Source organism: Lygodium microphyllum, chromosome 7 (genome assembly GCF_053477565.2).
Source record: "Lygodium microphyllum isolate KBCC chromosome 7, Lygodium_microphyllum_v1.1.10, whole genome shotgun sequence".
Lineage (NCBI taxonomy): Eukaryota > Viridiplantae > Streptophyta > Polypodiopsida > Schizaeales > Lygodiaceae > Lygodium > Lygodium microphyllum.
The window spans coordinates 15312037-15334826 of record NC_141141.1 but is presented as its reverse complement, the minus strand read 5'-3'; the positions used below and the strand labels follow the sequence as shown (position 1 = coordinate 15334826).

Here is a 22790-nt window from a genome sequence, read left to right as displayed (position 1 = left end):
ATCTAATAGATCTTGTCATACTGTGATAGAAGTAGAACCACTCTCGATGAGTGGTGACATGAAATGAAGCCCTTGAATCAAGTAGCCAACACTGAGCATAGGTAGATGAGGCATTAGTCGACTATGAAACATCAAGAGAAGAAGTGGTAAGTATGTAGTCATTATCAAAATCAATTTGCACGACATTGCTCTCTTCAATCTTGATACTAGACTTGCTAGGGACAATGTTGTGATCATTATTCTTTTCTACACTTTGTCCTTTTCCTTTTCTTTATGCTTGTCATCACACATTTTATGGCACTATGGCCAAATATGACCTTGCTTCCTACAATGGTAACAAGTCAATGTGGACTTACGACCACTGGACTTACTATAAGACTATCAACATGATTGACAACAAGACTTCTAAGAGTCTCTCCCATGATAGTCATTAATACTTCTATCATTATTGCCTATAATTGCCAAAGCATGAGAGGTGTAGGAAGCATCTACATTCTTTTGATTAACCTATTAATTCAAGAGAGCACCCTCTACATCCTACAATTTGAGCCCATCAATAGACATATTTGCATACATAATAGTACAAAATGTGTCCTATGACTCAAGCAATGTAAGCAGCAAGAAAAAGGGAGGAAGATTGTCCTTAAACTCAATCCCTTGTGAAGACAAGTGGGTCCAATATATTTGAGAGGTAGGGCTCTACTTATCATTGCAAATCTTATCCTATAGCTCCCATGTGGTCTGCCCGTCAAAGAAAACATTAAGTAGACCTACTTAGAGAGTGACAAAATGATTGTAGATTTATATAACTCATCCAGTTCAACCCAATCCTCTGCTTCAAAATGTTCGGGCTTTATGCCATCATGTCTCAATGGCTTAATCTACAATTTTTGCACTAAAACCTACCAAATTTGTGCCTTTCAATAGCTATAGTTGGTGCCATCCAACCTCTCAATGTTAAAGATAGCATTGTAATTCAAGTCGCTAGCCATAATACAAGAGATGAAAACATAGTCCAAGACAAATAAGCAACTGTAAATGATGGCAAAACATGGCAAAATCAAAGCCAATACAATGTCTAATAGAGGAGAATTAGCAAAGAGTAAGGCTATCCACTAATTGCCAGTAGATGATGTTCAAGTCAAAGCATCTCCCTGTCAAGATTGTGGGAGAGAAGGAAGGAATCTCACTTGTAGCTTTCTTGCTTGCACAATGGGGGAATACACACAAAGGTGGAGGCTGAAAACAGTTTTCCTCTTCTTAGTTGTGTAAGCCAAAAAGAAGTTTCATACAAAGAAATAGAAGAACCCTATATATGGGTCTCAAACCAAACTCAACTAACTAAGGTGGCATACTAACTGAGCCAGGAACTAGAGTAGATAAGGATAGCTGTCATGTAGCTATTATTCATGGACGGTGTACCAACCGCATCTGCAACTGACACGTCGGTGACATAAATGCACAACGGTCACCCTGGCATATCACGAGTGGAGCTCGATATCTCAACACTCCCCCTCGAGCTCAATCCTAATTCATGCACACCAAGCAGGTCTCTGAACTTGCGCAGCTTCTCTGCGCCCAATGCCTTCGTGAATATGTCAGCTACCTGATCCTCTGTGCTAACATAAACTAGATCAATAAGACCTAGTAAAACCCTCTCCCGCACATAGTGATAATGCACCTCAATGTGCTTCGTTCTAGCATGATAGACTGGGTTATTTGCCAAGTGTATACTACTCATGTTGTCACAATAAATGACAACTGGCCCATTTGTAGGCTAATACATATCATAAAGTAGCTTATGCAACCAAGCTACCTCACATGCAGCCATTGCTGCACCCCTGTACTCAGCCTCTGTGCTCGACAAGGCAACTGTAGGTTGTTTCTTGCTGCTCCAAGTGACTGCAGCACTCCCAAAAGAGAACACATACCCACTGGTAGATCGTCTATCAGAAATACTACCAGCCCAATCAGCATCAGTGTATCCATGCAACTGTATTTGAACCCCAGTCTCATAAAATAGTCCATACTGCAATGTGGACTTCACATATCTGAGTATGCGTCTAGCTGCATCCAAATGCGATTTCCTTGGAGCCTGCATAAACTGACTTACCAATCCAACAGCATAGCTCAAATCGGGCCTGGTAATAGTCATATAAATCAAACTTCCTACTATGCGTCTGTACATAGTAGGGTCTTCCAGAAGCTCACCTGCATCTGCGCTCAGCTTCACATTCTGCTCCAAAGGAACTGAAATAGGCTTACAGCCTGTCATCCCATATTTGGACAGCATGTCCAATCCATACTGCCTCTGCAAGAGCTGTATCCCACTTGGTGATCTAATCACCTCAATGCCCAAGAAATAACGCAACTCTCCCAAATCCTTCATCTCAAACTTCTGCTTCAATAGCATTTTCACATGAAGGATATCTTCATCACTGTCACCTGTCATAATCAAATCATCAACATAAATGACAAGTAGCATAATACCTTTCTCTGTTTTTCTCACATAAAGTGAGAAATCTGCCTTGGAAACCTGAAAGCCAATAGTGACAAGATACTGTCCTATCTTGTCAAACCATGCTCTAGGTGCTTGCTTCAAGCCATACAAGGCTTTCTTCAACCTGCAAACAAACTCAGGATGAACAGCATGCACATAACCTGGTGGCTGCTCCATATAGACCTCTTCTTGCAAATCACCATGCAAGAAGGCATTCTTTACATCCATCTGATGTAAAGACCATCCCTTTGATGCAGCCATAGCAATGACTGCTCTTACGGTTGCCATCCTTGCAACCGGACTGAATGTTTCTTCATAATCAATGCCATATGTTTGTGCATACCCCTTGACTACTAATCTTGCCTTATATCTGTTCACAGAACCATCTGCATTGTGCTTCACCTTATAAACCCACTTACAGCCAATTGCATTCTTACCTTTAGGCAAAGATACCAACTCCCATGTAGCATTTGCTTCCAAGGCATCCATTTCTTCATCCATGGCTTTCTCCCATTTTTCTTTTCCCATGGCTTGCTCAAAAGAAGTGGGTTCGGGTTCCTGTATCACTTTGACCATATATGCATAGTGAATGGCTATAAATCCATTGTATTTCAGCCTATCCACATGATACCTATCTCTGGTAGACCTCCGCAAAGTAGGTTCACTCCCAGGTGCTCTCAAAACATCCCTGGTCTTCCTTACTCCAGGTGTAACAATAGAAGTAATACCCAACTCATCATCAATGCTCTGTTCTGAGCCACTGGATTCACCATCCACATACGAGTGACCTGCATTCACATCAAACATGGGCTGATCTACCTTCTCTTTTCCTTTTCGTGATACCTGCATACCACTATCTGCATTGCTTTGAGAAGATTCTCCTGATCTCAATCTGCCTGTCCATGGTGAAGAATATGAACCACTGCTAGAGGATGTTCTAGGTCCACTGATATCTTGTGACTACTGCTATGAATTCTATGCAGCATTACCATTTTGTGCATCTACATTATTAATCACATTTATTGGTTTATACCAGCTACTCATCTCATCAAAAACAACATCTCTGCTCACTGTAAACTTACGAGTAGAAGGGTTATAGCATCTATATCCTTTCTGCTGCAAAGAGTAACCAATAAAGATGCACTTCTCAGCTTTTGGATCCAACTTGGATCTCAACTCATCTGGCACATGAATATAGGCAATGCAACCAAAAATTTTCAAATGAGAAATATCTGGTTTCCTACCAGTATACCTCTCCTCTGGAGTCACCCCATGTATTGCTGCAGTGGGAGTCCTGTTCATTATGTAGATTGCTGTAGCAACTGCCTCAGCCCAATAAAAATCTGGCAGGTCTTTTTCATTGAGCATGGCACGAGATACCTCTCCAATATGCCTGTTTTTCCTTTCTACAATTCCATTTTGTTGTGGGGTATGACTACATGAATATTGCTGCTTTATACCATGCTCCTGCAGGAACCTTGCAAACTCATTTGAGAGGTACTCTCCCCCTCCATCTGACCTTAGGCATTTTATTTGCAGGGCTGTTTCTTTTTCAACCATAGCTTTAAGAGTTTTGAAATGCCCAAAAACTTCACTTTTCTTTTTCATAAAATACACCCAAACTTTTCTGCTATAGTCATCAATAAAAGTGACAAAATAATAACAGCCTCCAAGAGATGCAGCTTTAGTAGTCCACACATCAGAGTGGATTAATTCCAATGGCTTTTTACTTTCTTGAACATGTCTAGGAAATGGTTTCCTTGCCTGTTTTCCAAACTGACAGGCTTCACATACCTTATGCATTTCTGCAACCTTGAATTTTGGCAATCCTACAACAATATTTTAGGCCTGCATTGATTTAAGTCGTTGTACATTAACATGACCAATGCGTTTATGCCAGATATCAATATCTGCAACTACACCGGTCCCATGTGCAAACATTGCTGCACTCAATTCAGGCATGTTTGCATCCAACGTAAACATTCTGCCCTTATTCTTTCCTTTTGCTATCAAGCGACCTTTATTTTTCATATCCTCAACAAAGCATCCATGAGGATTAAATCAGACCTGCAAGCCCTGCTCAACCATTTGACCAACAGAAACCAAATTCTTGGTGATATTCGAGACATGAAATACATCGGACAGGTATTTCTTTTTCCCATCCTGCATAGACAAATGAATTTTTCCAATCTGCACAATAGGATGTGCAGTCTCCACAAATCCTGGTTTTTCCATTTTTCTTGCATCCTCCATCCATTCTGCATGACCTGTCATGTGGTTTGATGCACCTGAGTCAACATACCATACATCGTTGCTTTCTTCTGCACTTGTCACAGAATTGTTCATGTACTGCACCATAAACAAATGCTCATTTCTGTCATCACCCTGTCTACTAGAAGATGCATAATTCCCTTGTTGCAATTTTCCATTCATGATGTCATTCTGCTTTTTATAGCAGTCTTTAGCCATATGACCCATTTTACCACAGTAGTAGCATTCAACATTACTGTTTGCATTTTGGCCTCTTTGCCATCCACCACGACCTCTTTGGCTCCCCCTGCCTCTAGAGTTACCACGTCCTCCTCCATAGGATTGGTTTTCTTGAGTTTGTTGCATATTCTGATCTCTACCACGGCCTCCAGATCGGCCTCCTCTACCTCTGCCTCTACCTCTTCCAGCATTTGAGTAGAAGACAACTTCTTTTGAAGTTCCTCCTAAAGAAGAAGCACCACCATTTCTCTGCTCCTCAGAAATTAGAAGAGCAATCAACTTCTCAAAATCAGGAAATCTTTCACGGAGACGGAAATGGATGTTCGGAACTGTGGATAATCCTTTCCTAGACCATTCAAGGTCACAGAAACTAAATCATCATCTTCCACTAACGACCCAATGGAAGCAAGTGCATCTGCAATCTTCTTCACCTTCATGTGGTAGTCATTGATGCTCATATTTTCTCTTTGCACACTATGCAACTCTTGCTTGAGCTGCATTTTCCTGGCTTGCGTATTTGTGCTATACATTTTTGACAAAGTATCCCATGCCTCCTTTGGCGTACTAGCATCCTGAATATGCACAATCATAGAGTCTGAAATACTGATAGATAGCCAATACATAACTTTCCTGGCTCTCTCATGCCATGCTTTAAATGCTTACATTTACTGTTGATTGGGAACATCAGGAAGAACTGGTTCTTCTTCATTTCCTGCAACAAATTCCCAATATCCTTTTCCCATAAGGAAATTCTTCATTCTAAACTTCCATGCTTAGAAGTTGTTCTTGTCAAGCTTTTCAGTGACAATCTGTGAGAGAGAATCAGACGCCATTACAGAACACTGCAAAAAATTCTGTCACTGCAAAAAACACAGCTTTAGCCTCACAAGGGCAAATCTGCAAAACTGACGAAAGTGGTATTTGACCACACAGTCACTTCCTAGTGACAATTTTGCATCAACAGGCAACAAGGATGATTCTGTAACTTCCAATGTCTCTGTGCACAGGCATACGATGCAATTTCTACAGTTACTTTTTACCGACCTGTAGAACAGTAGTCGCACAGCATAAAACCGGGTCTTTTTCTGAGTGCATGCACAAAACTTCCGCCTCCAAAACAAGCCCCGAAATGGTCTCAAATCAAAAAAACAGGGTCGCCAAAGGCTAAAGCCCTATCCCGTAGCATATACTGCCCTCTTGCTTCACCGCGAAGGGCGTCTCAACCTGAGACAATGCACTCTTGCAATTTGCGGTTGTGCTACCTGCAGAGATCTACTCCCAAAACAAAAAATGAAAGCAACACTGCTCCTCTTACCAGAACACCGCGAGCTTGGCTTGCTTTCTTGAGCTCCTTACCACGAACAAGGCTCTGATACCATGTCAAGATTATGGGAGAGAAGGAAGGAGTCTCACTTGTAGCTTTCTTGCTTGCACAATGGGGAAATACACACAAAGGTGGAGGCTGAAAACAGTTTTCCTCTTCTTAGTTGTGTAAGCCAAAAAGAAGTCTCATACAAAGAAATAGAAGAACCCTATATATGGGTCTCAAACCAAACTCAACTAACTAAGGGGGCATACTAACTGAGCCACGAACTAGAGTAGATAAGGATAGCTATCATATAGCTATTATTCATGGGCGGTGTACCAACCGCATCTGCAACTAACACGTCGGTGACATAAATGCACAACGGTCACCCTGGCATATCACGAGTGGAGCTCGATATCTCAACACTCCCCTCATAAAGGGCGCATAAACCTACAAGCTGAAAATAATGATAGCAGTAAAACCCAAAGCCAGGTGTGAACAATCAACTGAGAAAATCCAATCTACAAAATTGCCAAGTATAGTCGTTGAGCGTGCAACTGGTACCGAGAACTGTCAAACTCAATGTATTAGATAGAGATACATCCAAGAGGCACAATTGTCATGCATATAGTAGGTCTCAAAGATAGTAGAAAAGAGAGCTACCAAATACATAAGTGACTGAGCAAGTGGAGAGAAGCTCAAAACATAGCTAAGCAAGATGAATACATCATTGACAACAAGACAACAACCTAATAGAGATAAGTGATGGCTCAAAGCATGAATCAAATCAACCCACTAGGCAACAATTGCACCTAAATAGCATTTGGAGATCATGACCATAACTCAATTGAGTTCCACAGTCTCACTAAAGTAACTCAATTGAGTCCCACAATCTCACTAAATTAAACTCAACTGCATAAACCTAAAGCTCTACTCAAATGCAAAGTGTCCAAGTAACGCAAGTAACTCCCACTAGTACAAAACCAAATGCCAAGTGAGCAATGCAAGTTCAAAACATCAAGTATATGACATCCAAACATCCAAGATACATGAAGTATAAGCCTAGAGCATAAAACCTAATAGGTTTAAGCTTGTAACTGCATAATCCGGTGAACTAACAAATGCATGTAGCCATGGCTACGATAAATGTCACCAAGCTCAAAATCAAAGCTCAAAAGCTTTCAATAGCATATTCAAATGCGTAGACCAATGCCAAGCATCAAAACATTGATATGAAGCACTCGAATGACATCCAAGCGCAATAGACATTTAGTTTTCCCTTATAAAAGCTTGATGTCCACTATATTATAGTAGTGAAAACTTTGCTAAAATTGAGCCAATGAAAGCTCAAATCCAACCATTAGCACCTCAAGACAGTTTCCAAATATCCCAACATCAATCCATATGCATATGGACATCAATAAAGATAGGAGTGAGCTCCAATGATTGACAAAACCTTGTTTAGACCGATATTATAATAGGTCTATTGTATATTTCAACAATAAGTAATGGAGGTTGGGAGCTCGAATCAATGGTCAATCTCATCCCAAAAGTGCAAGATACAATGCCAATTGATTGCCCAAGACCGAGTGCAAGTGTAATAAGCTAGAGATGAGATGAAATGGAGTAGTAGGGGGTAGGACAATTAGCTGCAAATCACACTGGCTATTACTACTAGTCCTGCTATTGCTATTGGCCTCAAGGGTGGCTCTTGAAGCTCAAGGAGAGCTTAATGGGACTTAAATAATGCCTAGAAGAAGACTTGATCACCTAGGAGGAAGCAAAGAATCAAATGCATACCTTTGAAGGTGAAGCCATGGCTGCCATTGATGAAGAGGCGAAGCTTTTCAAATCTGGGTTGAAGTAAACTGAAGGAAAGAGCTCCTTGATCTTAGTTCTAATACTAGTTGAAGGGAGGAAGCCCTAAGTGGGAGCCTGTGAGTGGAAGCAAGAGCTATGGTGGAGGAAGCAAGAGAGTAAGAGCAAGAGACAAGATGTGGAAACTCCAATAGTCAAAATGTGTGACCTTATTCAAATATCATTGAAAGATTAAAGAATGGAGTGACAATGATGGGTGTCTACACTTACAATATACAGGTGTGTGGGTATTGTTAGTGTAATAAATATATGGGCAGTTAAGCACATGTGCCTTTATTCCCAACAACTAGGTGATATTCCTTGTGAAGAATTGGATTGAAGACATCTTTGATATCCAAGGTGGAAAATAGTAGAGGATCAGGGGTTGCCATTACTAGGGAGGCACTGCTTCTCTTAGACCCACTTGGTGGACAAGGTGTACTTGTGGCCTTGGATATAGATACTTGAGCTTGAGATGAGCTACTCCAAAATAGAGTATGCTTCTTGATGAACAAGGGTCATCGATGTCCCAAGGAAGGCTAATGAAGCGGTTGAGCTCTAGGGAGTCTACATTGTAGCAATATTCTCTAAGCTAGGGGGAAGACTTCTTTAGTTGTGAGTTAGAAGGTATCCATGGTAGCGAGGATAGAGAAGATGAATACACACAAAAAGAAGAAGAGGTGAAAGATGATTGACAAAGAAAAGCAAGGAGTACAAGTGTAATATGACAAATAAGGGCGATGAGAGAAAGAACCTTCCTTAAGAGGCCATTGAGCAAATGCAAATCTATTGTAGCCAATGCATGAGCCACATCAGTAGAAGAGGCCATTGACTAAGATGAGCTTTTCAAGATACCATGCTGTCGTCGGGGGGATGGGGTTCAACCACATGAGTGAGTGTCATAATGATTACCACATCACTTTGACTCAAGACTACTAGATCCAACTCAATACTCACTTTGAAGGTGGGCAACCAATGGGGTGTAATGTCCAGAATTTGATAACAAAGGAGACATTAAGGGAATTTGGGCTGATGGGAAATGGACACTAGAAGCCGCTAGCATGATAATGGCATAGCTGGAACCGATTGACAGGCTTGGATAACAAATTTTCTTGTAAATCAATCAAGTAGAAAGAGTTAGCACCAAAATCCTAGAATACACAAAAGAGACTACTCCACCAAAATTTCAACTTGCCTGGAAGCTTTCCCATCTAGGTCTTGAAGCTTGGTCCTCTTGGAAGAGTTGCTTCTTGGAAAGCCTGTATCAACTTGATGCTTTTGGTGGGCTTGGACTTCGAATAAGATGTAAGTACTATAAATTCGGTCTTCCTCTAGCTCTGCTAGGGCAACCATCCGGAAGGGAAGAGATTCCTCTAGAATGAGGCAACCCTACACCGCAATCCATAGACTAGGGACTATATATTCTAGAGGTGCGATGGCTTCTAAGCTGAATGCCAATTTATAAGGTGTCATTCTAGTAGCTACCTTGAAGGAAGTGCAATAGGACCATACTATTATTAGGAGTTTAGTATCCCAATCTTTTCTATTTTGATCTACCAATATGGTTAAAATTTTACAATTTACTTTATTGGTAGATTCTGCTAAGCCATTGACCTACAGATAGTATGGTAATGACTTCTTATGCACAATGAGAAAAAATGAAGTTTCTTGATAACCTTATTAATAAAATGCACACCTCAATCACTAACCAATTCTATGGGGGTACTATACCCAGTGAAGATATCTTTAACTAAGCATTGAGTAACTAATTTGGTAGTATTGTTTAGGAGAGCCCATGCTTCCACCCATTTAGTACAGTAGACTGCTTGCTGCCATCAAGATGTACTTATTTTTAGTGTATGCTATTGCTAGCAAGATCAAAACCAACAAAGTCTAGACCCCATTTTTGAAAGGGCTCCAAGGGTAAGATTGGTTGAAGCGGTAAGCGGCCTTTGGCACTGACCCAGCCTTTGGCAAGAATCACATGGTTGGACCCACTTATGCACATTGCCATGCATGGTCAACCACCACAATCCAGCTTGTTGGATTTTTTTGATGGTCACATCAACAACAAAATGACTACTTAAATTTTCTTGGTGAGCTTCCCCTAGAACTATGAACTGCTTTATTGGTAAAGCAACTCTCTATAACACTTCGGATAAGGTGCATTTTTAGAATTGGGTCATGATGGCCTCAAAAAGGCGGGTCCAATGAGCCAGTCATTTTTGTTGAACCTTCTGGAGATGGGTTGGAGGCACTCTAGTTTCTAGGAAGGTCAACATTTCCTCATACTGGGTCCATGGTGGATTATGTGGTTCAAGCTCACTTCTACAAATAAGCAGGCATCTAGGAAATTATCATCAACACCTATTGGTCCGTCTCCTGGTCCTTCTCCAAAATTTAGTCAAGAAAGAAAGTTAGTGATCACATGTTGATTTCTCGGTCAATTTACCACTTTGTACTCAATTTCTTATAGCAATAGAATCCACCTTGCTAATCTTTGAATCTCATCCCATTGCTTGACTAGATAAACCAAGGTTGAGTGATCCACATGGAAAAAAAAAGCATGTCCTAGCAAATAATGCAAGAATTTCTTTAAGGAATAAATCATGTCAAGGCACACCAATTTACTAATGGAGTAATTATTTCCCTCATTGGATAATCTCTGACTAGCATAGAAGACTTAGAGGATTTAGACTCAAACTTACCCCATGGCATCCTATTAGACATAGCCGAAGGTGCCTCAAGTGAAAGAATACTTTTGCAAACACACTGAAGCCATCTAAGAAAACTCTCATGAAATCGATTAGATAGGGGCCAAATATCTCCTACATGTCCATTTGGAAAGATGTTGAAGGATTCTTTAGACCAAACCACATCACTATATACACAAAGACACCCCATGCTATAGTGAAAGCTGTTTTGGATTGATCCTCTAGAGCAAGTTGAACCTGGTTGTAGCCACTGAATCCATCCAAAAAAGAATACATCTCATGGCTAGCCATGTCATCTAGAATACTATCTAGGTATGGAATAGGGAATGGATCCAAAATAGTGGTGACATTAAGCTTCCTATAGTCAACACAAATCCTCAACTTCTTGTTCTTCTTAGGGACAATGTCAATTGTTGAGATCTAGTTGGCTTGATCTATTGGGGCTATGAAGCCAACTTGTAGTAGTCATTCTAATTCTCATTTGACTTGTTTGGCTATGTGTAGGTTCATCATGTCTCTCTGCATCTGGACTAGAACAACATCCAGCTTCAAGGGAATTTGGTGCTGGTAGAATCGTGGGTCCAATCCTTTTGTTTTGAAATAATTCTAAGCGAACACATCCTTGAGTTCTTTCAATAAACTAATCAATTATTCTAAGAATCCTAGCTCAAGATGAGCATTGATTTTCATCGGGTTTCATCTCCTTCGGACCAAGAAATACTATAGCGAATTCATCCTCTTGTATGCTCATGACTTTCTACATCTCAACTTGAAACTCTTGATATTGTCTTAATACTTTTGCTATCTCAATTTTTGCAATAGCTTCAATGTCTTCATCTTCTATTTCAAACTCTAGGTTTTTGAAAATCTTTGGAGACTGGCCCTCCTCCTTATTCTCCACAAGTATATCTAGCAAACTCTACGGCTGCACATATTGTTCATTGATTTGCAAAACGTCAACTAGGCACCATGGTTGTAAATCTATATTGGCCTTTAGGAACTCCTCTTTCTCATCATCACTCAATCCTTTCACCATGTTCACTATTTTTGCCACAACTGATCTGCATTGTAGTGATAGAGGGGAAAATTTTTGCAAAAAAACAGTAACTTTGTATTGATTCTAGCAAATAGTGAGTTTTTCTTGATCCTAGTTGTGAGTTACTCATGCTTGGCGGAGCTAGGGCCTTCCCAACAAGAGGTTATAATTCGCACTTGCATGCTCCATATTCAAAACAACTAAAGAAACCAAGAAGGGAATGGTAGCAATTTCCAAAAGCATAGAGTGGATAATGCCAAGCGGTCTCACCCTTTACTGATTTTCCATTCTTACTAGAAATGGGGATGGTTCCCAATCCATTAATCCAATTTCTTGACAAGTTGCCAAGGTAATGATGTTGACACCAAATCCACTATCAAGCACGACATTTTGGATGATTTGGTTCTTACATTGAACAGGGAGTACCAAAATTGTCAAATTGGACAATGGGCCTCCTATTAGACCCTCTAGATTGTCTCCTTTAGAGCAATCATAGTTATAGCCGCTACTTGGGGCTCTGATAAGATTGGCTAGTCTAGTTAGATAAGCTTTAGTAGGTGGTCCTTGAAAGCTAGTACAAAATTTAAAAGATCCCCTAATGGAATAGTGACATTAATTGGGCCCCATCTAGTTGATTGTTTGGATGACTCCGAAATGGTTGCAACTCCTAGCTTGTCCCCTTCCGCTACTATGAGATCAAAATTGGCCTTCTAGTGTTTATTGCCTCTAGGATTAGCTTTCGAGGTCTTACCATACATTTGTCCAAGATGATATTCCAGATAGTTAAACTGCGGATTAATTTTTGCATTGTGTGGGGTTCTTACCTTTGGGGATAAAACTTTGGTGACACCATTGGATTGTGAATCCTCCTTCATAACTTGCTTACCTCTATCCAATTTTGGGGTTGGTACTTCCCAGACATTCTCCTATTGCAGCTTAGACTTTGCAATTTGCAGGCCCATGGCCATTCATTGGGATTATTGATTCTATCCCGAACTCGGGCGTGAATTGATCTTCACACCTAGTTTTAGTCATGAATCGGAGGGGTTTGTGCATCCTAGTGCTAGTTATACTATAGATGGTTCATCGCAGTGTGTCTATCATACCTCCTCTTTTATCTTGCTACCAAAGTTTTCTCTTCATAAGTTGAAACTTTTTCTTATTCAACCAAACCCTATATTTCCTTGGAGCTTATCCTTCTGCCTCATTAAGCCTTGACTCCATTATACCCAAGCCTTAGAAGACTGTCAAAGGCTCAAAGGAGAAGTGAGATAAAGGATGTATTAGGAGAATTGTTTTTCACAAGATGGCCCAAAAAAAAAAGGGAGAGATGCATTAGAGGTAGCGTGAAGAAGTGATGTTCATGTCACACCACCTCAAGTCTAGGTGTTTCCTTTGTATTTTTGAAAGCAATCTTGATACAATAATAAGAGAAATATTAATTGAATAATGTTAACAGTATAGATCATGACTACTTGTTACACTAGGATCCTTGGTGACACTTGAGCACAAGTAGATGGATGAAAAATATAGGTACTTAGGAGGAAATTCCAATAATAATAAACCCTCCCATGATGGTGCCTAGTCAAGTGGGTATACGAAAAGTATAGGTACTTAGGAGGAAATTCCAATAAGAATAACTCCTCCAGTGACGGTGCCTAGTCCATTCTTAGAACATTTGAAACAATTGAGTGCTTATATTGCATTGGTGAATGATTGATTAAGAAATTTTTCATGATAGATAATGCTGATAGGAGACCGTACCATTAATTTAGGTCATTTTTCCTATCGATCCTTGTGCGGTTGAGGCAAAGCTTCCCTTATGAGATAGGCTTGAGCAATTCAAGGTAACTGATATTTGATTATTCCAAGGGAGATCTGAATGGAAGTTACTTTGATTACCTTAATGGACTACCAAAAATACACAGCCTCAAGATTCATTAGATAGGCACCTTACATTTGGGCTAGTATAATGAGGTTAAAATCCATGGGATAACTCTAAAGATGATTGCCAAGTTTGGTAAAATATGTATTTAGAGTAACTTTTTGTTTTGACAACTCCTAATACATAATCGACTGCCAATTGTAATGTCAACATTAAAGGTTGGTTAAGTAACTTTTCACATTACAAACTCAATAGCTCAGGGAGGTGAAGGAAAAGGCTTATGTTTTTCAGATTACTTGTGATTTGAAAAACTTTGAGAAGGTTGGAAATAAAGGCCTTTAGTATTTTTGCATGGAAGAGGAGGTTTGGATGAGAATCTAGTTGAAAGGCTACAACACTCAATGCTTTGCGATGAGTACATAAAGCCATCCCTCCTTTATTAATCATGTCAAATGAGGAATAGTCCATACACATTTATCTTGAAGCACAAGGACATACTTAGGAATACCATGCAAATTGCTTGTTTGAAAACTAATGCCATTTGCAAATAATAAAGAGAGACCTATAGTGAAGGTCAAACACTTGGAAAATAACTTAGTTTTCCCTTTGTTGAAGTGACAAGTTCATGTGTGAAAAAATGCTAGCTTATTGGTTGCAAGACATAGACTACTTTGTCTTTAAGCTACATGTTGTATGAGATGTAAATGTCCATCAAAGTTTTCTAGCGTGTGGTGGAAAAAGAAACAACATGTCAATTTCTTTCCTTCTCACATAAAATTGAAATAGATCTTCAAGTTCTACGATTGTTACCAATTTGATAACTTCCATGAAAATGTTTAAAAATGGTTGCAAAAAATTATATTATTGAGATGAGAAAAAGTGGATATTTTTGGCTCCATACTATGCACCACATAGCAAACCAAAAGGCATGCTAAGTAACTAGTAGGGAACTTTATAGCAATTGTGACTCTTACTAATAGCCCTCAGTCACAACAAAATGCCACATAACTTTATAGTAGTAGTGTGACTTTTAATGATAGGTAGCTTGAATAATCCATTTAGCATGGGGCAAGAAATGCTTAGGGTAAAGGGCAACTTCCATGAAAGTTTTTGGCATTAAAGCCATGGTGTCCTTAATTTGTGGTTGGTTTAATACACTTCTTGAACCTTTTTAGAGGGTTTTTCCTTGTTTAATAGGTGCAAAGAGGCGAAAATCCTTTGGTTGATAAAATGTTGATGGAGTTGTGCTCAAGTATGACTAGTGTCATATTTTTGCCCTTTTTATGCATTTTCATAACTTTTTTTGTATTGGGGCAAGGAAATAAGTTCTCCCTTGATCTTTGAACAAGTAAAGTATGTTGATATAATTATACTATATATTAAGAGAAGGTTTGAGAGCCTTTCCATGTGACAAGCAAGAGAAGAGAGAGACTGGTCTTAATAGTTCATATGAGAGAGAGAGAGAGAGAGAGAGAGAGAGAGAGAGAGAGAGAGAGAGAGAGAGAGAGAGAGAGAGAGAGGTTCCCATTAACCAAAGGGATTCATTTAGTGAAGTTTGATTAGGTGACTAATGAAGGTGGATTCCCATTCAAGTGAACAATTCTTTTTCAAAAAAAAGTGATCATTGTGTTACATTACAAAATAAGTAAATGCATTTATAGCATTTTTCCAAATAGTTCACAAAGAGAGCAATTTGGTGTTCACATAGAATTAAGGTTTAATATTAAATGAATAGTGTATAACCTAAGAGGGGCTTCTCACTAGCCGCTTTAAAAATGCACAAGGACCAAAGGAAGCAAAAATCCATGTCATTCTGGCATGTTTTGTGTGTTCAATAACTTTTGCAAAAAGTTTGCAAAAAAGGAAATGTTTCAAAACAATGCCAATCAATTAGCTTTGCCATAACCTAAGCTAGTAAATCAACACAGTTGGATGTGAGCATGCTAGAGTAAAGATCCATTTGACGGTAACTAACCTTTAACTTCCCTTTTGTTGCATGTGTAGAGAGGAGATGGCTTTGTGTGTTATGCCTGTTTCAAAAGGGGCCCATGAGAAGCCCCTCTAAGGCCCCTTCCATACACATCTGGGGCTTCCTAAAAAAAAGAGATCTCTTGGTGAATGGATTGCACAGACATGATTATAAAAAGATAAATACTAAAGTGATACACTTAGGGTGGACGCAAGATACCTTTTGTTATGAGCATGCATCTTGGATGTCCACACGATTCGTGAGGGCCCTAAAACATGCTTGAGAATTTGAAGAAGAATGTTTACTTGTAGCTCAAGTGGTATAGCAAATGGTGCAATAAACCTTAGGTCATAGGTTCCATTCTCATAGGTGCGGCATCTTGTATGATGTATGATGTAAGAAGTTGATTACAGCTTCACTTTCAAGCAAAATGAACATTTGCCTTATAGTGGTAACAAGCGTCTCGAAAGGTTGCAAATACCGCAACCTTGAAGGAACTCGGGAGGCTCCACTTGGTTAGTCACTAGGATGGATATTGTAATGAAACCACTCGTAAAAATGCGTGGTCAAGGGTTTAGGCGCCCCTTAGATGTAAGCCTGGATATTCAATTAATACAAATGTTTGGACCTATCTAATGGTGTGAAAGGACCTCGAGGCTCGATTAAGTTATTGATGACTGGAGACCTTTTTGACTGGTCCTCCGTTGAGTTGTGAGACACGAAAGACACGATCAGCTTAGAAAAACACAGGCGAAAGTCATATTTGAATGGCTACGGCCAGCAGGGATAGTCGAGAGAAAGGGAAGAGAAGAGTGGCCTTCTCCTTTCCATGTTGTGTGTCGAAGAAGCCTCGGCCATGGCGGATCCTGCAGAGTATTATGTCCCCTTGCCTTCGCGACGGAATTTCCCTCCCCCTTCCACTGTTCTCTCCCCTCGCCTGGCCGTCTCCCTTCGAAGAGCCGCTGATGCTGCCAAGACTCCCGGCAGGACTCCTCGTTCCAGGTCTGCCTCTTGTGTTTCAAGCATACTGATCGAGGTTCCTGATTGAACACATTCTGCCTCTCATGTTTCAAGATCATTGATCAAGTGTTTTGATTGAGTACATTCTTCTTTTATCATCACTTCTTTTGGCAGTGGCATAACTCAGCCAGTTTCCTTATGCTAATCATTTGATTAAACACTTTCTTCTTCTAGCTAGTCGCATCATTCAGCTTGCTTCCCTTTCAAATGGCGTTAATACTTAATCGAATCGTCGAAAAGAAGTTACTTGTGTTCGTGAAGCATTTCTAGAAGTCTCAAATTTCTGTATAGCATCCTGCAGTCCTTTATGGAATCAATTGTTGGCCTACAGCTTCTGAAATAACTTACCTTCATGTATTCATTTTCAAAAGTAGCTGCATTGTCAGAAATAACTTACTTGTCTTCATGTACTCATTCAGAAATCTCAACTTTCAGCATGGCATTCTGCAATGCTTCTTATGCGCCCCTAAATCCCAACCACCCCCCCCTCCCGCGCCTTCGTGAGCCATAAGAAAAATACAGCAACCATTCACTGTCAGGCATTTCAGAATCACTATGTCAATCAGAAGATCGTAATTTACAAGTCTTAGTGTGATGCCTTCTTTGTACAAGTTTGCAATGTGTAGGACAGCCTCTAAGAGCGAAGCAATGCCAAAATTTTCAATACAATCATAGCTTGCCATGTGACAATGTATAAGATTCTCTAGCTGTTACAAACTGCTGCAATGCATCAGCATAATTCCATGATCATAGGAGAGCTTTGTTCATGTGCACTGTGGAATTTTACATTTTGACTCTGGATGTGCCTGTCTTTGACCATTTGAAGGTTTACTGAAGAAGAGGAGAGGGATGGAAGTGATGAAGATTATGTGGAGCAAGTCTATGAAGGGTCTTTGGTGCACTATTATCCTGAAGAAAGAAAAATTACCAAGTTGGAGAAAAAGATTGTGTTCAACAGTCCTTTAGCTAATCTATTGGGTTTGCAAGATTTTGTGAATCCAGAGGTAATACCATGACCAGCTGAATTCAAAAAATCTCATACATAGGAAGTGCTAAGAGCTGCACTGCCTTTATGACATTAGACCATTTTGTCAGTTGTGGAATATCCAAGACTTGGCATTTTTCTGCTATTGTTCTGTTTTGTAGTTCTCTTGACATTACAGCAAAAGGTTGATTACTATTGCATCGTAGGAAGCAGCAAGTTGTGTAGCCTCTTTTTTTCAAACCTAATATTTTTTGGTGCACTTGGAACCAAGGCCCGAGTATCAAATTGTGGTCTGTCTTCTCATTCTTGATGGGGCTTTTAGAAGTTTGCTAAGTTGCTAACAAAAAGCTGAGTAAATCAGTTTGTTAGTGTCATGAGTTTGGTTGATTGTACAGCTTTTTTCATCAGCACCAAAGAACTCTTAAAGTTTGAGATTTTGATTAGGTTTTCTCTTGATACTGCACAATTCATTTTGCAGGTCTGGAGAGCTGCCATATCTGAGTTCTTGGCCACTACTCTTTTGATCTTTGTGAGCAATGCAGGGGCAATTACTTGCTTGCAAGCAGGGTTCACATCCAGTGGAGCTGCCGTTGCTATTATTGAGTTTTTCTGTCTCTCTTTTTTCATTTTAGCTTCTGCTCCTGCTTCAGGAGGCCATCTTAATCCAGCCATTACAATAGCCACAATGTTCACAGGGTTCTCCTCACCTGTTAGAACTCTGCTGTATGTGATAGCTCAAACAGTGGGTGCTGTCATTGGCGCACTGGCTTTGAAAGTTGTTGTTGCCCAGGATATTGCTGAAGAATATGGGCTAGGAGGCTGTACTTTGCGGAACACTGTTCTGAGCAATGGTGAGCTAGTTGAAGCAGGCATAGAAACTGGACCAGGGCTGCTTGCAGAGTTTTTCTTCACCTTGACACTCCTATACTTTGCATTTTCAGTGGCCTTGGATCCTAAACAATTCCAGGTGATTTGAGGGAAACATTGTTGTTTGTTGAAAATTTTCTGCATCAGAGACTATTTGTGTAGTTTCAAGGCATCTATTGAGTGTTCATATCTTATGGTACTGGCTTTTTGTCATGCACTCTTTTGCAGGTAGGGATAGTTGCTTTTTCTGAATAGATAAAGAAGCCTGGAAAACGTAAGGAAGCCTAGTATTTAAGCTGTGAGTCATTTAGTGGAACTTGATTGGCTCAAGTGGAATGATTTGGTTTGGTGCCGCTAACATAGATAGTCCTCACATGGCTGTGCAGATTTGGCTCTAAAATTCACGTAGAAGAACTTGCTTTTGAACCATGAATATAGGGTCTTATTTTAACACGTGATTACAAATTGCAGGTGACAGGTCCAATCTTGGCTCCATTTATGATAGGTGCTGTCATAGCCTTGCAAATTTTTGTTTCTGGGGGACTCATGGATGTAGCTGGAGGATATACAGGGGCAGGATTGAATCCTGTGAGGTGTTTTGGACCCGCAGTGGCAATGGGAGGACAGCTATGGGTTGATCATTGGGTGTGGTGGATTGGCCCTCTTTTAGCTGCATTGGCTGTTGGGGTCGTTTACCATGTGGTGCCTCCTCACCATGTAGAGCTGTATCGGAGCAGAGAAGACATCTTTACCCAACTCAAGAACCTCTTCAATGATCCAGATTCTACATCAGCAGTTGCCGTTGCTTCTACTTCCTCCAATTGATAGGTATTTGGCATTGCCATTCAATCTTTCTAGCAGAGCATTGCATACGCTTGCAACAAGGGTGCTGTTGAGGCATAGATGTTACGTGTCTGGCCTGTAAAGTGACCAATGATATAGTTTGTTCTCTATGTCAGTCTGGTTGTTGATGTTGGTTGAGTTTGTTCATGCCATGTCGCCACTGCTTTGCATTTATATGCAACCTGGATGCCATTGAGGTGCACAAGTCATATATCTTGCCTGCAATATTACCAATGAATTTTTGTGTTCCCTCTCTCAATGTGGGTCAAGATGTTGGTTCAAATTATGTCATGCCAGGTGTTCCTGCATTTCACATGATGCAATGGCTCAATGAAGGTGTCCAGTAAATCTAATAACTCTGATGCTTCTCAGGAGTGCCAGGGGCTCTGGACTCTGCAGCTAGAGCAGTAAGTAGTAGTTAAGATGGACGGAAACCTCCAGTTACACATCATCAAGTCATATTCAACTTACAAGTCAAAACTGGGGTTTTAAAGGATACATCCAGCCAAACCAAATCCTCTGATACCTATCATGCACGTTTTTGGCCAGATCTGTACTGTGAACAAGAGGGAAAAACTTCCCAAGAGAAGAAAAGGCTGTGACAAGGGGCCGGCCTATGCAATCCATCAATCAAAGAAGAGTCAAACAAGAAGGCAGCAATTGCCACAAAAGTGTGGGTGCTCAGTGGTTAGAAACTAAAAGGATTACAAGGCAATAATTCACAAAGGCTGCCTAGGTCTGCATTGATCAGAGGAGAGAAAGACAAAGGTGGGAATCCTCACAAGTCCTGCGAGTTTAGTTGATTAGGAAATTATACCTACAAAACAAGGCAATAGTTCATTGCAAGGGCCTGTCTAGGCAGGTTTTAACCGAACAAGAGAGAAAACACAAGATGATCATCATAACAGGATCTCTATTTAGTTTAAACCCTTTATTGGAGGCCTCCACAAATTGGTGTAGCCAGCACATTCTAGACACTAAAATGTTGAAGGTGATGGGTGACCTCTGGTCTATCCAAGATCTGTAATCTCTATTATTCCATTTGCTCCTTTGCCCAAGGTGATTGAAAGGTCACAGATATATGTGATGTTCAAGTATCCTCAACAGAAAATTTAGACAGTCCTTAGTCAAAAACTCTTGCAGGTGAATGCTGTGGTGAAGGTGAACAAACTTTACACAGGTGCAAACATGGTGATGATAATTGCACATGCGTGCCTAATTAGGCTGGTGGACAAATAAGTTAAAACTACAAAGCAAGTCACAATAAATGTTTTGCACCCTTTGTGGAGGTCATTCACCCCAATTGTGATTATGCATATATTCCCATTAATGAAAGCATCCAAAAAATTGGTGCAGCCAGCCATCTAGCCACCAAAATCTTCAGATCCCAATCTTGAGATGCTGGGTGTTTACTGGTCTCTCCAAGTTATTCTCCAACACCCTACTTACACTAGGTTCTTGTAGGCAATCTTGAAAATCTCAATTGCACGTTGACCTGAAAAATGGACACAGTTGGGCTGATGGCACCTTTTTGCATCGGCGCGGTGTCGCATGATACAATACTTCCACTTTATTATATATTAGTATTATAAAAAGGTTTTAGCAATATCCATGGATTTGCTCCTTTGCCCAAGGTGGCTGGTATGTATTTCCAGTATTGGTGTTCCTTCGGCCTTTTTCTTGATTAAAAAAATCATTTGCAAGACGATGCAACTTTGAAGGCAAAGGCAGGATGTCAGGGTGCTTCATTGTTGTTGTACTTAGACGTGAAACGAGATAATTATATAATGAACAACTTTAACGGTACACAAAAGAGAACATGCTAAGATAAAAGGCTGATCATCATATGCATGTCCTGTTCACAACTTTTACCTAGCATAGATTGATTGAAGTAAAGTATTTGCAACACTCAAAAGGTGTAGCAGGTCTCAGGACCAAACATGGAGGTTACGTTTACCTAGCATGCTAGATATACCCCAATACCAGTTCATTTTACGAAATATCTTCTCCTAGACCAACTCCTCTTTCTGCCTTTCTATGCCAAGAGTAATTGCCAGAGGAAGAGAGAACGCCCATGATGAGTACGTATTATCTCCGGTTTTCATTTCATTTACAGTGTTTCAAGATTTCTTGCCAAGAAGCAATGGCATCAGCTACTAAGCCTTGGGCATTGACACTGAATATGGCCCTTGGTTTCAATAAGCCATCCTTAAAAAAGGTCTCACTTCCTTCAAAATTCTCAATTTTTGAGAAATAAGATATCTACTAGCAATTGTGCGTACTGTGTGTCTTGCTTCCAACATCTTGCTAGCATTTTAAATCTTAGGGCATGCTTCTTTATGTCCACGTTCATTAGTTGTAATCCATCTAGTTGCCAATCCTTCTTTAAACATTCCATTCAATCAGAGCAAGGTAAGACTGCTTGAATTGCTTGCCCCAAAGAAACTTGCCAATCATTGATTCATCCCATTTCTTTTGCAACCCTTTATTCCAGCTGGTTAAGCAATTTGAAATCTTATTGCTGGATAAAAAACCTTCGACAAAATTATCAATTTAACTCAACATAACAACCATTATATGTGAACCGAACGTAAAATCCTTGTATCATTTAATCAATAGAAACCAAGTTTTTTGTAATATTTGGTGCGTGTATCACATTAGCCAAGTACTTAGGTTTTTTATCTTGCATACTCAAAGGAACACTTTCAACATGAGTAATCGGTTGAGTTGTATTATCCCTTGTCTCCACATAGCCAAGAGACTTTGGACTATACATCTCTCTAAATCACTCTCCATGAGAAGCCATGTGGTTAGAGGCACCTAAATCTACATATCATACATCATTATTTGATGAACCATTAGTAGTCATAGTGTTCATGATGATGTGTTACATAATAAACAAATATTCACTTTTGTCATCATTATTTTTGTTACTATTGGATACATAGTTACATCCTTGTTTTATTTCATTTTTAATTTCAAGCTTCTTTTTGAAGTAATTTTTGAAAATGTATCATTTTTGACCACAATGCCATCACTTTTTGCTATTACCAAAATTATGTTGCCTATTAGAATCTGTAACTTGTTCTCTTTGGATTTCTCTTTCTTGAGGTTGTTCTCCTCCATTTTGTTGTGTATCATAACTTTTACCACAACCACTACCTTGGCTTCTACCATGACCTCTACCTTTACTAGTAGAGTAAAGCACTTGTTTAGAATTATTTTTGCTTTGAGAAGAAGAGGAATTAAAGCCAAGGTTCTCCTCAAGTATCAACATAGAAATCAAGTCTACAAAATCAAGGATATCATCTCTCATAT

General features: G+C 39.9%; 1 protein-coding gene across 3 annotated transcripts; it reads left to right on the top strand.

Annotated features, from left to right (window-relative positions):
* The first annotated feature begins 16488 nt into the window (after positions 1-16488).
* Positions 16489-21172, top strand: LOC148033206 (putative aquaporin TIP-type). Of its 3 annotated transcripts, XM_087681084.1 has the most exons (6): positions 16489-16759; positions 17604-17781; positions 18241-18729; positions 19101-19457; positions 19845-19879; positions 20022-21172. In XM_087681084.1, the coding sequence occupies exons 1-4, from the start codon at positions 16587-16589 to the stop codon at positions 19452-19454; spliced, it is 1194 nt and encodes a 397-aa protein (XP_087537210.1). In that variant the 5' UTR covers positions 16489-16586; the 3' UTR covers positions 19455-19457; positions 19845-19879; positions 20022-21172. The 3 variants fall into 3 exon arrangements, with proteins under 3 accessions (XP_087537210.1, XP_087537211.1, XP_087537209.1); XM_087681085.1 differs by lacking the exon at positions 19845-19879; XM_087681083.1 differs by having other exon boundaries at positions 16490-16759; positions 19845-21172.
* Positions 21173-22790: the final 1618 nt, after the last annotated feature.